This window comes from Capricornis sumatraensis, chromosome 2, assembly GCF_032405125.1.
Source record: "Capricornis sumatraensis isolate serow.1 chromosome 2, serow.2, whole genome shotgun sequence".
Lineage (NCBI taxonomy): Eukaryota > Metazoa > Chordata > Mammalia > Artiodactyla > Bovidae > Capricornis > Capricornis sumatraensis.
Genome location: NC_091070.1, coordinates 178,872,296 through 178,889,769, shown reverse-complemented (window position 1 = coordinate 178,889,769; position 17,474 = coordinate 178,872,296). Strand labels below are relative to the sequence as shown.

Here is a 17,474-nt window from a genome sequence, read left to right as displayed (position 1 = left end):
TAAAGGCAGTTTTAATTATTTCTTAATATGTTTGTCTTTTACCATTTTTGCCTTATTAGATATCACAGTGAATAGTGATCACAATTTCTAGTTTTGGTTTAATGTTTTTCCATTTTAGCTAATTTTTGAAAGCAATTGCTTTCTTTTTTTTTCAGGACGCTTTCTTACTCTGAGAATTTAAGCATGTTAAATTGTAAGAGAATCAGATGAGATTTAACACAGTTACTGCTTTAGAGGAGTCACTGTGGTTCAGGTCCTTTCCTCGGTTTTATAGTTCTATAATAGAAATTCATACCTTTGTCATGATGATTAAGAATTCATCTGCATTTAGGTTAACCTGTGCACATGAACCAAACCCTTGTTAAACTATTCAGTAAACCACACTATGAAATAAAATTGTTAAAGGGATAGTGCTGATTAGAGCCTTTTTTCCTTATAGAAAAAGTTTTATAGAGTATTTTTCATCGATTTGGTGAGCACATTCAAAAGGGTGAGCATTTAGTTTGGGTGATTTTGATATGAATCACAAGACTTTATGATATCTTGGTATCCACACAGTAAGAAGTTCTTTGGCAGATTGATTAGAATTTTTCATTGCTTTAAACCCTATTACTGAGTATCCTGAAGAGATATTGATAAAGCTTTTCTCTTAAATTTATGTAAGTGATCGTTTATAGTTAACAGAGTATATTATAATCATTTGTTTATTCAGCTTTGTATCCTTAGTATACCTCAAGTGATCTAAAACATAGACACTTTGTAAACATTTGAGTTACTCGATGGTTGCAGAATAGTGTTAACAGAACTTATATGGAGTCAGTGAACTTGAGGCTATCTAGGCATTTGGCCTTGGACAGATTACTTACCTGCTTTTTCTCCTCATCTAAAAAATAGCAAATATTTAAAATAGCAAGTATTTATAGAGCTTTTTCTCAGGAGTTACATGTGATGTTGTCATGTGTGGCACTTAGGGGCGCAGTGTTTGGCACATAGAAAATGCTCGATAAATAACATTAATGTCCAGTAAATCATCAATCTTATCCTTATGTTTAGGTTTTATTATTCAGATTTTCAGAAAGTATCCATTTATGCTCTTTTGCTTGCAGGTGACAAAGTTTAAACTGAGTTCAGTTAGCTTTAGCAAAAAAGAATTTACTTGATTGCTTTACTAGGAAGTTCTGGCTAATCTGTCTTCAAATAAAACTGGATTTAGGGCTTTTTATAATATTAGATATCTCTCCTTTGCCTCTTTCCTTTATTGTCAGACAAGGTAGGATGGCTCCTGGGAGCTCATGACTGACACTTTTCACGATCCTAGTCAGGAACCAGGAAAAATGAGAACTTCCCCATCCCACTTTGCTCCAGCAAAAGTCCTAGAGAGAGCTTCTATTGACTCAGCTTGAATCTTACCCAACCAGAAGTAATTAGTGTGACCCAAGAGTTGAGTGAATACTCTGGCTCATTTATCTCTTCTTTGGGCTCCAGGGTGCAGTGTCAACCCTGCTCAGACTATATGAAAAGGGTTTGATTCGCAAAAAAGTTTGCTGGGCATATGAAAACCATGATTGTTTCTCCCGTGTACTAAAAACTGAGTAAATGCTGTATCTTTGAGATAATTCTAAATAGTTCAGATGCTTGGTAAACATCTTAAAATGCACAGGACCCCTTTCCCCAGATTAAGAGTTCTCCGGCCAAAGGTGTCAGTAATGCTAAAACTGAGAACCCTTTACTAGATTAGTTGAGAATTAGATGGGCTACTTAGGGAAAAAAGGCAAAGAAATAAGGTATTTCCAAATTTTCATGCTTGCATGATGTAAGTTTTAGAGTAAACTTGCTCAGCGCTAGCAGAGCACTGTGTGAATTGTTGTTTCTAATGAACATTAGACAAATTATTGATTCTTAAGTTACTTACTGAAAAATGAACACATATATTACGCTTAGTTGATAATAATACTATTGAAACAGGCAGTTCAATTAATCTACACGTAGGAAGAGCTCAGCTAGACAACTTAAAATTCATGTCGTTAATCACAGTGTGACCTTTTTAAGCTGTGGAAATTTCTGTGGTAAACCACATTATTACATCTTGCTAACTATGTTTTAGCATTTCATCGTCATAATATATTGATTAGGTAGAATTTTTACTTGAGCATTAAAATGTGATGACACAGAAACAAGAGGTTAATAAATTTATTTATTTATTCACATTTACTTGTAGTCACTAGGAATTTCCCAGATTGTCAGTTTATGATTTTGTGGTAGTAGTTTCGCAGTTTTCTGCGTTAGACTTTTCCCTTCTCACCCCCAACACACACATAATGAACTTTGTTAAATTATTTTGAATTCATTTTGCCTATCTGACACACTTTAAAATGCCTTAAAAATCACTTTCTCAATTAACCTGTGTTAATACATTATATGAGCTCTTGTCTTCTGAACTCTTTCACTTATTTATAACCACTTGTAAATTATTTTTCAGTAATATAAGGTAGATATACTTATGATTGCTTTTTAAAAGTTCTAATATTTAAATTTGGTAATTCATTAGAATGAAGTAGTTTCAGAAGATTCTGTTACATTTCAGTGATTGGAATCTTTCAAAATCCAATGTGTTCATGAAGTATACTAATTATTTATAATGGAGTATTTTTTCTTTCTATTGCTGTTATATTTATAGAGGTTAATGTCATATTTATAGAGATCGTTCCTCCATATTTTTTTGTGTTTTATCATAGAAGTCACATTTCTCTTGGCATTTAGTCATTCTTCAGTAGACATTTAATAAATATCAGTTGTGTTTCCTGTTCTATTTACAACATAGTCAAAAATCATATTTTATTTAGAATATGAACTTAACTGCCAAATAATCCATCTACTTCTGGAAACAATTAAGGCAGTGTGGTTTATTCTCTGAGAATTTTAGCTATTCTCAACTGTGTTGTTTAAAAAAAAACCATTTTTTTAACAATTTTTTATTTTTATTTTTGGCTCTGCTGGGTCTTTGTAGCTCCATGGGCTTTTCTGTACTGGGGCAGGTGGGGGCTACTCTTCATGGGGGTGCACAGCCTTCTCATTGCGGTGGCTTCTCTTGTGGAGCACGGGCACTCTAGGGCACACGGGCTTCAGTAGTTGTTGTTCCTGGGCTCTAGAACACAGGCTCGGTAGTTGTGGCATACAGACTTAGTTGCTCTGTGGCACGTGAAATCTTCCTGGACCAGGAATCATGGTCGTTTTTAATATATAGTAATTCTGTAGCATTAAGTATCATATTCTCAGGGTTATCCTGTCTGACGTTCATGCATGTTCAGTTGCAGTCATGCCCGACTCTGTGATCTCATGGACTAGCCTGCCAGGCTTCTCGTCCATGGAATTCTCCAGGCAAAAATACTGAAATGGGTAGCCATTACTTTCTTCAGGGGATCTTGGGATCGAACTTAGGTCTTCTGTATTTCAGGCAGTTTCTTTACCATCTGAGCCATGTTTGTACTCAGTTTAAACAAGGATGTGTTTGCAACCTGTGACTTGGGACTTCAGATTGACTCCAGAAGTATTTCTCAGGTAGTGTGTGCTTGTTTCATGGGAGTATCTGGAAAAACACTGGGGACTCAGGGACCCACCCTCCATTGTCTTCTTCCTGAATCAGGGTTTCATTGTAAGGCACTGTCCTTCTCCCACTCTCGAACCAGGACTATATGGACTGTAGTATGCAAACAGGCTGAGTAGAGCCCAGAAATCAATAGCAATATATCCAAATTCCCTTTATCATGGGAGTTTATTGTATTTACAGTTTGGAGAGTTTCAGTAGGATTATACCAGTGGGTTAGAAAAGAAATGCAGTTTACTAAGGAAAATTTTCTAGAGATTGTCTTTTGATTTATACTCTTTTGGGAAACAAGGGTGTAATATTTTGAAGTGTTCGTGTGTAGTGACAGGGGAGTGGGTAGGGATAAGGTAATTTATAAGAAAACACTTAACACAGTACCTGGTATGTGTCAAACAAGGAAGTTTGACAGTGTCAGCTATCCTTTGACTTAAATTCAAAGTCTTTTCTCTAGCTGGCTCCTTTCTTTTGGCATCTAAGTGGTTATGTCTCCTATCTTGGGCTTCCCCGGTGATTCAGTGGTTAAGAATCCACCTGCAGTGCAGGAGCTACAGAAGGACAGGGTCTTGATCCCTGGGTTGGGAAGATCCCCTGGAGGAGAGCATGGCAACCCACTCCAGTATTCTTGCTGGGAGAATCCATGGACAGAGGAGCCTGGCAGGCTACAGTCCATAGGACCACAAAGAGACACAATTGAAGTGACTTAGCATGCACTCACATCTCCTATCTTTAAACACCAACAAACAAAACCAAAAAGTTCTTCAGCTCTGTCTTCCTCCCTCATAATGGGACTTTTTTTCAAAAGAGGTTTGTGAGTGAAACAGCTGATCTGTGGCAGCCTAAATGGAATGAGAGTCAGACAGTCCTTGCTGTAGCCATACATATCCCAGACAGGGACACAGGTCTCCTGGAAGATGCAGCAGCTGGGAGCTGGAGTTTAGGGATTGTGGAGCAATCCCAGGTGTGCTGTTGACTGTGGAGAGACAGATCTAGGGAATGTGAGGGAGGAGATTGTGGTGGGAAATGCCTGTGGAGGAAAGCTGGGCAGCCATGGAAGCAAGGCAATACTGTTGAGTCACGTGTAGGGGGTGGAGCCATCACTATAACGTCTCTCTCCCCACACTACCAGCATTGGCAGCTGAACAGTAGAGAGGCTGACCCATCAAACGCCTGATGCACTGAACTGTAGAGCAGGACCCCAGCCAGAGGGCCCCTCTGTATGCCTGGCGCTCTGAACAGTAGAGAAGGACCCCAGGCAAGAGAGCCCTCTAAGTGCCTGAAAGGGCAGAGCTACGGAGAAAGACTGGCTAAAGAGGCCTTCTGATCGCCAGCTGCAAGAGGCTCGAAAAAAGACTGATAAAGCCATAATGCTTGTGGCAGAAGCAGTCTGTGTCCCTGCACAACTTGGCGCCACCAGCATTCCAGCAAGCCAAGCAGCTGCGTCACCTTCAAGCTCAACTCTCACTGGGCCAGAGCTGCCACAGGCAAAAAAGTCTTGCATCTCTACGTGCAGGGTCACTTCGATAGTGTCTGAGTGTTTGCGACCCTGTAAACTGTGGCCTACCAGGCTTCTCTGTCAGGGAGGGGGGTTCTCCAGGCAAGAATACTGGAGTGTATTGGCCAATACTGGTTGCCATATCCTTCTAGAGCACTATATTTCCTGCTGCCCTAGCTGCCATCTCTCCTCAGTATCTGCTGCTGCCAGAACCCTTGTCACCCAAGCAGCTGCACCACCTCCATACCTGGCCCTCATGGGGGCAAACCCAAGTCCTCCAGGGAAGCCCCAGGAGCAAACCTCAGTGGACGACCCACATCCAGCGGTGGAAATAAAACCACAGTTGAAACCCAGGGGCAGTGTGACTAAGGAAGAAGACCCAAAACCTTCCCACTGGCTGTACAAGCTGCACATTAAATCCACACAATCAGTGGGACAGACTCTGTGTCTGTGGAATATATAAAAGGTCATTGAGAGCTGCCACAAAAGAAAACACACTAGTCCTGATAGCTGTGGACATTGGAAGCAAGAACACACAGGAGTAGGACTAGATAAGAGTCTGAACTGCCCCCACAGCAGGTCAGAGATCAGCAGTGTCAGAGGGCATCCTAAGGAGGTGAGTGGACAGTAACTCCCACTGAGGAAAAGGACTCTGACAGCAGTGATTCAAGAAAAACATTCGTTGTTATTATGTTTTGACTTGTTCTGTAGCTTCTTTTGGATTTTTTTTTCTTCTGAGCTTTCCCCCCACCCCACCCCTTCAGTCACGTTTTTTCCTCAGTCACACACACACAAAAAACATTTTTTATTGCTGTTATAAACCTCTGCCTCTACATTGGGCTTCTGCAGTTCTGTGAAGTTCCCGCCCCCCGCCTTTTTTTTTCTTTTCTCTTATTTATTTTTAATTTTTTAAACATACTGTTTTTTCTACATTTATTCCTTTGTTTGCTTTTCCTACTGTTCTTTTCCCCTTGCAGTTAATCTTTAATGTATATAAATCTTCTTTACCTCTTTGTAAACTTGCATATCTGTTCTCTTTTCTTTCTCTCTTTTCCACTCAACATACTTGTTAGTTTTATTTTCATTGCTTTATTCCCCACTTTGCACCTGCTTTAGTTTTGTTTTCCGGTTTGTGCTTCAGTTTTGTTCTTTACTGGTAAATATAATTTTTTACTTTCTTTGTTCACTGGGTCAGTCTACTGTACTTTATTTTTGTTGGACTGTTTTGACTTTGCTCATGGATGTATATGTATATTCCATTATTTTAATTATTATTTGCCTGATTTTGTAACTGCCACTTGTCTGGGGTTCATCTTTGGCTTCTCATTTTTGGATATTTGTTTTAATCTCAGTTAATGCCATGACAAACCACTTGTGAAATCTTCATTCCTGACCAGAGATCAAGTCCTGAGCCTTTGGAGTGGGAGCACTGACTACAAGACCCTAGACTACTGGAGAACTAACCCTAGGGATATCACATAGTGAGAACTCACACAAAGGAAACCACTTGAATACAAGACCTGGCATCACCCAACCACCAGTAGCAACTTGTGCAGGACGCCTCATCTAAACAACAAACAAAACAAAAATATAAACCTAGTCATCAGAAGACTGGATTACCACCTCACTCAGTCTTGCCCATCAGAGGAAAACAAACAAAAACTCAGTACTCACCCTATTAAGCTTACACAAACCACTGGGCCAGCCTTAGGAGGGCAGAAACCAAAAGAAAGAAAGAATTCACCTTGAAGTCACCTTGGAAAAGGAGACCTCAAACAATAAATTTGAAGAAAAAAAGAAAATGCAGAGAAATACTGCACAAATGAAGGAACAAACTAGAAACACGAAAGTGAAAATAAATGAAGAAGAAATAGGCAAACTCCCTGAGAATTCAGAATAATCATAGTAAAGATAATCAAAGACCTTGAAAACAAAATGAAGCAAATGTAAGAATCAATTAACAAAGACCTAGTAGAATCAAAGGATAAACATACAGAGACAAACAACACAATTACTGAAATTAATAAATCTCAATAATGTTCTAGGAGGAATCAATAGCAGAATATCTGAAGCAGAACAAATCATCAATGAGCTGGAAGAAAAAATGGTGGAAATAACTTCTGAAGAGCAGAATAAAGTAAAAAGAATGAGAAGAACTAAGGATCGTCTCAGAGACCTATGGGACAATATCAAAGGCACCAACATTCCAATTACAGGGGTCCCAGAAGAAGACAAAAAGGGTGTGAGAAACTCTGCAGGCCAGAAGGGAATGGCAGGATATATTTAACGTACTGAAAAGGGAAATTCTACAACCAAGATTACTGTACCCAGCAAGGATCTTATTCAAAATTAATGGAGAAATTAAAAAGTTTTTCAGACCACCAAAAGTTAAGAGAATTCAGTACCACCAGACAAGCTTTAACAACAAATGTTAAAGGGACTTACATAGTCAAGACATACAAGAGAAGAAAAAAGATCTACAAAATCAACCCCAAGCAGTTAAGAAAACGGCAATAGCAACATACATATCAAAAATTAATTTAAATGTAAATGGATTAAATGCTCTAGCCCAAAGACAGACTGGCTGAATGGATACAAAACAAGACCCATAAGTATGCTGTCTACAAGAAACCCACTTCAGACTTCAAGACACATAGAGTGAAAGTGAGAGGATGGAAAAATATATTCCATGCAAATGAGAAGCAAAAGAAAGCTGAAGTAGCAATCCTATCAGACAAAATAGACCTTCAAGAAGATTACAAGAGATAAGGAAGGTCACTATATAATAGTTAAGGGATCAATACAAGAGGAAGACATAACAATTGTAAATACCTATGCACACAACATAGGAGCACCTCAATATATAAGACAAACACAGACATAAAAGGAAAAGTTGACAGTTAACACAATAATAATAGGAGACTTTTAGCAGCCCACTCACACCAATGGACTGGAGAAGGAAATGGCAGCCCACTCCGGTATTCTTGCCTGGAGAATCCCAGAGACAGAGGAGCCTAGGGGGCTGCTGTCTATGAGGTCGCACAGAGTCAGACACGATTGAAGCGACTTAGCAGCAGCAGCAGCACACCAATGGACAGATCATCAAAACAGAAAATTAATAAGGAAACACAAGTCTTAAATGATACATTAGATAAGATGGATCTCATTGATATCTTCAGGACATTCCATCCAAACGCAGAAGAATACACCCTCTTCTCAAGTGCACATGGAACATTCCCCAGGATAGTCCACATCTTGGGTCACAAATCAAACCTCAGTAAATTTAAGGAAGTTGAAATCATATCAAACATCTTCTCCAACCACAGCACTATGAGACTAGATAGCAATTACAAGAAAAAATCTGGAAGAAACACAAACACATGGAGGTTAAGCAACACATTTCTAAATAACCAATAGGTTACTAAAGAAATCAAAAGTGAAATCAAATTGTTTCTAGAAACAAATGACAATGAAAACGCGACAACTCAAAACCTCTGGGATGCAGCAAAAGCAGTTCTTAGAGGGAAGTTTATAACAGTACAATCCTACCTAAAGAAACAAGAAAAACTCGAATAGATAACCTAACTTTACACCTGAAACAACCAGAAAAAGAACAAAAAAACCCCACCAAAATTATTAGAAGGAAAGAAATAACAAAGATCTGTGCAAAAATAAATGAAAAAGAAATGAAAGAAACAATTAGTAAAGATTAATAAAACTAAAAGCCGGTTCTTTGAGAAGATAAAATTGACAAGCCTTTAGCCAGACTCATCAAGAAAAGAAAGAGAGAATCAAATCAACAAAATTAGAAATGAAAAAGAGGTTTCAGCAGATAACACAGAAATACAAAGATTATAAGAGATTATTACGAACAACTATATGGCAATAAAATAGATAACCAGGAAGAAACGGACAGATTCTTAGAAAAGTTCAATCTCCCAAGACTAAACCAGGAAGAAATATAAATTAATGAAACAACCCAGTTACAAGCACTGAAATTGAATCTGTGATCAAAAATCTCCCAAAAAATCAAAAGCCCAGAACCAGGTGGCTTCACAGGAGAATTGTATCAAACATTTAGAGAAGAGCTAATTCCTCTCCTTCTAATACTCTTTCAAAAATTATAGAGTAAGGAACACTTCCAAACTCATTCTATGAGGTCCCTATCACCCTGATACCAAAACCAGACAAAGACAACACTAAAAAAGAAAACTTCAGGCCAGTATCACTGATGAACATAGATGCAAAAATCCTCAACAAAATTTTAGCAAACAGAATTCAGCAACACATCAAAAAGCTCATACACCATGATCAAGTTGGGTTATTCCAGGAATGCAGGGATTCTTCAGTATACACAAATGAATCAGTGTGATACACCATATTAACAAATTAAAAGATAAAAACCATATGATCATCTCAACAGATGCAGAAAAAGCCTTTGACAAAATTCAGCACCCATTTATGATTAAAACTCTTCAAAAAATAGGCATAGAAGGAACATAGTAAAGGCCATATATGATAAGCCTACAGAAAACATTATTCTCAATGGTGAAAAACGTTAAAGCATTCAGCCTATGATCAGGAACAAGACAAGGGTGTCCACTTTCACCACTATTATTCAGCATACTTCTGGAAGTCCTAGCTACAGCAATCAGAGAAGAAAGAGAAATAAAAGGAATCCAGATCAGAAAAGAAGTAAAGCTCTCACTGTTTGCAGATGACATGATACTGTATGTAGAAAACCCTAAAGATGGTATCAGAAAATTACTAGAACTAATCTGTGAATTTAGCAAAGTTACAGGATACAAAATCAATACACAGATATCACTTGCATTTCTATATACTAACAATGAAAAATCAGAGAAATTAAGGAATCAATCCCATTCACCATTGCAACAAAAAATTAAATATCTAGGAATGACCTAAGGAGACAGATGTACACAGAAAATTATAGGACACTAATGAGAGAAAGATGACATAAACTGATGGAGAGATATTTCATGTTCCTGGGTAGGAGGAATCAATATTCTGAAAATGACTGTACTACCAAACCAGTCTATAGATTCACTGTGATCCCTATCAAATTACCAATGGCATTTTTCACTGAACTAGAACAAAAATTTTCACCATTCATATGGAAACACAAAAGGCCCTGAACAGCAAAAGCAGTCTTGAGAAAGAAGAATGGAGCTGGAGGAATCAACTGTCCTGACTTCAGATTATGCTACAAAGCTATAGTCATCAAGACACTATGGTACTGGCACAAAAACAGAAATAATAGACCAATGGAACAAGATAGAAAGCCCAGAAATAAACCCATGCACCTATAGAAACCTTATTTTTGACAGAGGAGGTAAAAATACACAATGGAGCAAAGACAACCTCTTCAATAAATGGTACTTGGAAAACTGGACAGCTTCATGTCAAAAAATGAAATTATAACACTTCTTAACACTATACTCATCAGTTCAGTCCCTCAGTCGTGTCCGACTCTTTGCTGCCCCATGAATCGCAGCACACCGGGCCTCCCTGTCCATCACCAACTCCCGGAGTTCACTCAAACTCATCTCCATCGAGTTGGTGATGCCATCCAGCCATCTCATCCTCTGTTGTCCCCTTCTCCTGCCCCAAGTCCCTCCCAGCGTCAGAGTCTTTTCCAGTGAGTCACCTCTTTGCATGAGGTGGCCAAAGTACTGGAGTTTCAGCTTTAGCATCATTCCTTCCAAAGAACACCCGGGACTGATCTCCTTCAGAATGGACTGGTTGGATCTCCTTGCAGTCCAAGGGACTCTAAAGAGTCTTCTCCAACACCACACTTCAAAAGCATCAATTGTTCAGCACTCAGCTTTCTTCACAGTCCAACTCTCATGTCCATACATGACCACTGGAAAAACCATAGCCTTGACTAGACAGACCTTTGTTGGTAAAGTAATGTCTCTGCTTTTGAATATGCTGTCTCGGTTGGTCACAACTTTCCTTCCAAGGCGTAAGTGTCTTTTAATTTCATGGCTGCAGTCACCATCTGCAGTGATTTTGGAGCCAAAAAAAGTCTGACACTGTTTCCCCATCTATATCCCATGAAGTGATGGGACCAGATGCCATGATCTTCGTTTTCTGAGTGTTGAGCTTTAAGCCAACTTTTTCACTCTCCTCTTTCACTTTGATCAAGAGGCTTTTTAGTTCCTCTTCACTTTCTGCCAGAAGGGTGGTATCATCTGCATATCTGAGGTTATTGATATTTCTCCCGGCAATCTTGATTCCAGCTTGTGCTTCTTCCAGCCCAGCGTTTCTCATGATATACTTTGCATGTAAGTTAAATACACAGGGTGACAATATACAGCCTTGACGTACTCCCTTTCCTGTTTGAAACCAATCTGTTGTTCCATGTCCAGTTCTAACTGTTGCTTCCTGACCTGCATATAGGTTTCTCAAGAGGCAGGTCAGGTGGTCTGGTATTCCATACACATAGATAAACTCAAAATGGATTAAAGACCTACATGTAAGACCAGAAACTAAAACTCTTAAGAGAAAAAAGGCAGAACACTCGATGACATAAAGCAAGATCCTCTCTGACCCACCTCCTAGAGTAACTGAAATATAAACAAAAGTAAACAAGTTGGACCTGACTAAACTTAGAAGCTTTTGCACACCAAAAGAAAGTAAGCAAGGTGAAAAGACAACCCTCAGAATGCGAGAAAATAATAGCAAATGAAACAACTGAAAAAAGATTAATTTCCAAAATAAACAAGCAGCTCATACAACTCAATGCCAGAAAAACAGACAACCCAATCAAAAAGTGGGGAAAAGACCTAAACAGACATTTCTCCAAAGAAGACATACAGATGGCTAACAAACACATGAAAAGATGCTCAATATCACTCATTAGAGAAATGCAAATCAAAACTACAATGAGATATCACCTCACACCAGTCAGAATGGCCATCTTTGAAAAGTCCGCAAACAATAAATGCTGAAGAGGGTGTGGAGAAAAGGGAATGCTCTTGCACTGTTGGTGGGAATGTAAATTGATACAGCAACTATGGAAGACAGTATGGAGATTCCTTTAAAAACTAGAAATAAAACCACCATATGGCCTAGCAATCCCACTCCTAGGCATATACCCTGAACAAACCAAAATTGAAAAAGACACGTGTATCCCACTGTTGATTATTGCACTGTTTACAATAGCTAGAAAATGGAGACAACCAACATGTCCATCGAGAGATGAATGGATAAAGAAGTAGTGGTACATATACAGGATGAAATATTACTCAGCCCTAAAAAGAAATGCATTTGAGTCAGTTCTGAAGGTGGATGAACCTAGAACTTATTATACAGAGTGAAGTGAGTTAGAAAGATAAATATCTTCTAATGCCTCGAAGGCTGCAGTGCATGGGGTCACTGAGGGTCGGACACAACTGAGTGACTTCACTTTCACTTTTCACTTTCATGAATTGGAGAAGGAAATGGCAGCCCACTCCAGTGTTCTTGCCTGGAGAATCCGAGGGATGGGGGAGCTTAGTGGGCTGCCATCTATGGGGTCGCACAGAGTCGGACACGACTGAAGCGACTTAGCAGCACCAGCAGCAGTACATATATACGGAAAGTAGAAAAATGGTACTGAAGAATTTATTTACAGAGCAGCAATGGAGAAACCGACATAGAGAATCGACTTATGGACATGGGGAGAGGGGAGGAGAGGGTGAGATGTATGGAAAGAGTAACATGGAAACTTACTTTACCATATGTAAAATAGCCAACAGGAATTTGCTATATGGCTCAGGAAACTCAACCAGGGGCTCTGTATCAACGTAGAAGGGTGGGATGGGAGAGAGATGGGAAGGAGTTTCAAAAGGGAGGGGATATATGTGTACCTATGGCTGATTCATGTTGAGGTTTAAGGGAAAACAAATTGTGTAAAGCAGTTCAGTTCAGTCGCTCAGTTGTGTCCGACTCTTTGTGACCCCATGAACCGCAGCACACCAGGCCTCCCTGTCTGTCACCAACTCCCGGAGTCCACCCAAACCCGTGTCCATTGTGTCGGTGATGCCATCCAACCATCTCATCCTCTCGTCCCCTTCTCCTGTGCTCAGTCTTTGCCAGCATCAGGGTCTTTTCAAATGAGTCAGCTCTCCACATCAGGTGGCCAAAGTATTGGAGTTTCAACTTCAACATCAGTCCCTCCAATGAACACCCAGGACCGATCTTTAGGATGGACTGGTTGATGATCTTGCAGTTCAAGGGACTTTCAAGAGTCTTCTTCAACACCACAGTTCAAAAGCATCAATTCTTCCGCACTCAGCTTTCCTTATAGTCTGACTCTCACATCCATACATGACCACTGGAAAAACCATAGCCTTGATTAGACGGATCTTTGTTGGCAAAGTAAGTCTCTGCTTTTTAATATGCTGTCTAGGTTGGTCATAACTTTCCTTCCAAGGAGCAAATGTAAAGCTGTTATCCTTCAATAAAAGTTAATTTAAAAAATTCTTCATCCTGCTTGTTTAACAGAATTAAAAGTCTATTATTTTTCTGAAGCATTTTTTCCCTTTGCTGCTATGTTGCCATACTTTTGATATTTTGTCTGCCTTGTGGCTGTTCCTTCTTAATTTTGTTTATGTTTTTGTCTTCCTGTCGTGTAGAATTCCACAAGGCTCTTGTCTTAGTTTCTTCTCCACTCCTCTCACTTTAAAGATTTTGATGAAATTTGGCCTTAAGTCTTTTTATAATGGAAATTCTGATGAAACTTAAATGCTTTAAAAAAAAAGACTTTTTAAATTATGAAAACGATTTACACTTACGTTTTCAAACATCATGGAAAAGTACAAAGATGTAAGAAAAAATTGTCCCAAATCCCACCACCAGGAAATAAGCAGTGTTGACATCTGGTGAGCATTGTTTTAGACATCCCTATTCAGAAATCATAATTATAGTTTAACATTATTTAATGTGTCACAATTGCTTTAAATTGCTTTAAATCCCTAAAACCTTGTTTAGTAGGGTTGTTTTCCCCATTTCACAGATGAGGCAGAAAGAAGGGAAGTAACTTGCCAGGGTCATACAAATATTATTAGTTAAGTGTTGGTAGTGCAATGGCACCCCACTCCAGTACTCTTGCCTGGAAAATTCTTTGGACGAAGGAGCCTGGTAGGCTGCAGTCCATGGGGTGGCTAGGAGTCGGACACGACTGAGCGACTTCACTTTTCACTTTCGTGCATTGGAGAAGGAAATGGCAACCCACTCCAGTGTTTTTGCCTGGAGAATCCCAGGGACAGGGGAGCCTGGTGGGCTGCCGTCTCTGGGGTCACACAGAGTCAGACACGACTGAAGTGACTTAGCAGCAGCAGCAGTGCTATTCAACTGCTTCCCTGGTGGCTTACAGTGCGGGAGACCTGGGTTCAATCCCTGGGTTGGGAAGATCTGTAGAAGGGCATGGCAACCCACTTCAGTATTCTTGCCTGGAGAATCCCCATGGACAGAGGAGCCTGGTAGGCTATAATCCATGGAGTCGGAAAGAGTCAGACATGACTGAATGACTAAGCACAGCACAGCACAGTGCTGTTCAAGCTAAAAGAGCTTGGAATTTGGTAAGTCAGACCAGATCTAAAAGGGGCATCAAGTGGTACCTGTCTGTTTAGATTGCTTAAATTACTTATTGCCTCAGAATGAAGTCAAGCAGGTAGTGGGACCATGCCTTACCTCTTAGTTGTCAACACTTTGGCTCTAAGTATGTTATTTGTTCAATATGTATTAACAAAAACTTGTCTCAATTTTTGGCTTTATTTTTAACATTATATTTTACTAATTTAGTATATGAAAATGATGATCAGCTCCTGTGGGACCCTGAATACTTACCAGAAGACAAAGTGATTGTGTTTCTTAAAGATGCGTCTAGAAGAACAGGTGATGAGAAAGGTGTAGAAGCAATTCCTGAAGGATCTCACATAAAAGACAATGAACAGGTACATGAATAAGAAATAACAATTTTTCCCAAAATACATTAACCACATATATGTTTAAGTGCTGTCACAGTATTTTTCTATCCACCAATGTTTCTATACAGGTGGTCTCTGACTTAACGAAGGATCAGCCTAAAATTTTTTGACTATAATTTCAGCAGAAATCATGCTTTGAATTTTGATGTTTGCCTGGGCTAGGGTTGAATATCTCTTGTGATGCTGAGCAGTGGCAGAAAGCCATACCTCCCAGTCAGTCATGCAGTCACAAGGGTGAACAACTGATACAACCATTCTGAATCCATACAACCATTGTTTTTGTTTTCAGTACAGTATTCAGTAAATTACGTGAGATAGTCAACACTTTATTGTAATACAGGCTTTGTGTTGGATGATTTTGCCCAGTTGTAAGCTAAGTAAGTGTTCTGAGCACATTTAAGGTAGGCTGGGCAAAGCGATGATGTTCAGTAGGTGAGGTATATAAAGTGCATTTTCGGCTTAACATATTTTCAACTTAGGATGGGTTTCTTGGGACCCCTTGTAAGTAGAGAAAGCTCTGTAATGTCATCAGCAGGGAGTCTGAGTTTGTAATTTGCATAATATATGTAGTATTGACAACACTCAATTTTGGTATTTAAGCCTCAGTAGAAGTTTTGATATTTTGCCTGTATGTATTTTTTTATTAGGCTTTTTGAACTTCCGTTGCATATCCCAGAGAATCTGTGGATATCATTAAGCTGGGAATACTCATCTGGGATAATGTAATTCTTTACCTAGTAGAACAGTGCCTACCATGGACCTAATAACAGCATTATATACTTAACCTTTTTCACCAGTGCTTTTCTTTTCTGATTGTTTAAAATTATCTTTGAATAGGAACATTTAAAAAAAAAGGACTTGTGATTATTATAAGATGATTTCCTTTTATTTCTAAACGCCTAGAAAACCATGCCGCTGCCAGAGGTTTGCTTATCCAGTATTTTCTACATATTTAGAGGCAGTTAATTATCAGGAATGAATTACGTTTGTTTTTCTTTAGTGGTTTTTATGTTGCACTCACTCGAATTATTTGTCCTCCAGAAAGGATGGAGACATTGGATTCTAGAAAAGCCTTTACTCAGTTAAGAAATTGTCACCTTGAATTGTTCATAGTCCAGGTAACATATTGAAGCTTTTTATTTTTCTAGGCATTATATGAATTAGTTAAATGCAGTTTTGATACAGAAGAAGCATTGAGAAGATTAAGATTTAATGTAAAAGCAGCTAGAGGTAAGCATAAATATTAACTTTTTCTTTTCATGATATAGCAGAAGTTTAAACCTTAAGCTATTAAATTTTTTGAAATTTTAAAAGTTTAAAAAATTATAACTAGGTATATTCTAAATTTAATAATACTAATCTTTCTGAATTTAGTAAATATTTGTTGGATAATAGTTTGTTATAGCTTGTTATATATAACAAGTATTACACAAGGCATTATGGGGAATGGGGTTAATATTGTCCTTTCCTTTATGAGAAAATAAGACCATTTAAATAAAAATACATAATGCCTTTCAGTTTCAAGGCATTTATAAATATTTTCTTACTTGATCTTGGTAATGGTCCTGTGAACTGAGTAAAGTGACAGATGTTACCTTCACTTTATAATTGATGAGAACTGAGGTCTCTTTGCTGAGGCAAGCATGATTCATAAATAATGAAGCCATAGCTAAAATTCTCTTGTTACTCTAAACTGGTTCCCACCCCCTCTTCACTAAAAGTACTGTTTATATATCATTGTGTAACCAACGAAAGACCATTCATTCAACAAAAATTGAAGGGCCTATTAAATTGTGAGGATTTAACTATAAACAAGGCCCCTGACCTCTCAGTGCTTGGAGCCTAGGTAGGAAAGCTGAAAAATAGTTCTGAGTTCTTCCAAGGAGAATTCAAGTGTTCTGTTCAAACTTACTACAGTGGGACTTTACCTAGTTGGGGGAAAGAATGAGGCGGTAAAAGAAAGCTTCTAGAACAAAATATTTTTACTGGGCTGTGAACGAATTAGCTAGGTGAAAGGGGGATGAGATAAGAGGCATACAATAACCTCTAGATGAAGGGAAGAGCATGCACAAAGTCTAAAGAAAGAAAGAAAATAATGTTTAAGGAATTGAAAGGTGGCTGGTTTAGTTGGATCATAAAGAATAAAGAGGAAATGGCCTAAATTGAGGTTGAAGAGTTAGGGACTAAATCATCCAAAATTTTATTAAACAAGGATGTTTTATTACTTTTATCTTTTGAAGCCATCAATAATAGAACTCAGGAGTAAAATACTTCTGTTGTTACCAAAAGTTATATTTTTATTTGCGGTTTTGTTATGTGCAGCATTTGGGAAAATATTGCTTAACAGTTTCCTTCCCCCACTTTCCCCCCGCCACCCCCCACC

General features: G+C 38.6%; 1 protein-coding gene across 5 annotated transcripts in view; it reads left to right on the top strand.

The window, feature by feature from the left end:
* The window catches only part of MIER1 (MIER1 transcriptional regulator), a 65,118-nt gene that overhangs the window by 36,863 nt on the left and 10,781 nt on the right, over positions 1–17,474 (top strand). For all 5 annotated transcript variants that reach the window (XM_068963902.1, XM_068963901.1, XM_068963905.1 and 2 more), the window contains 2 exons: positions 14,907–15,058; positions 16,240–16,321. In XM_068963902.1, the coding sequence (XP_068820003.1) occupies positions 14,907–15,058; positions 16,240–16,321 (234 nt within the window). The remainder of the gene's footprint in view (positions 1–14,906; positions 15,059–16,239; positions 16,322–17,474) is intronic.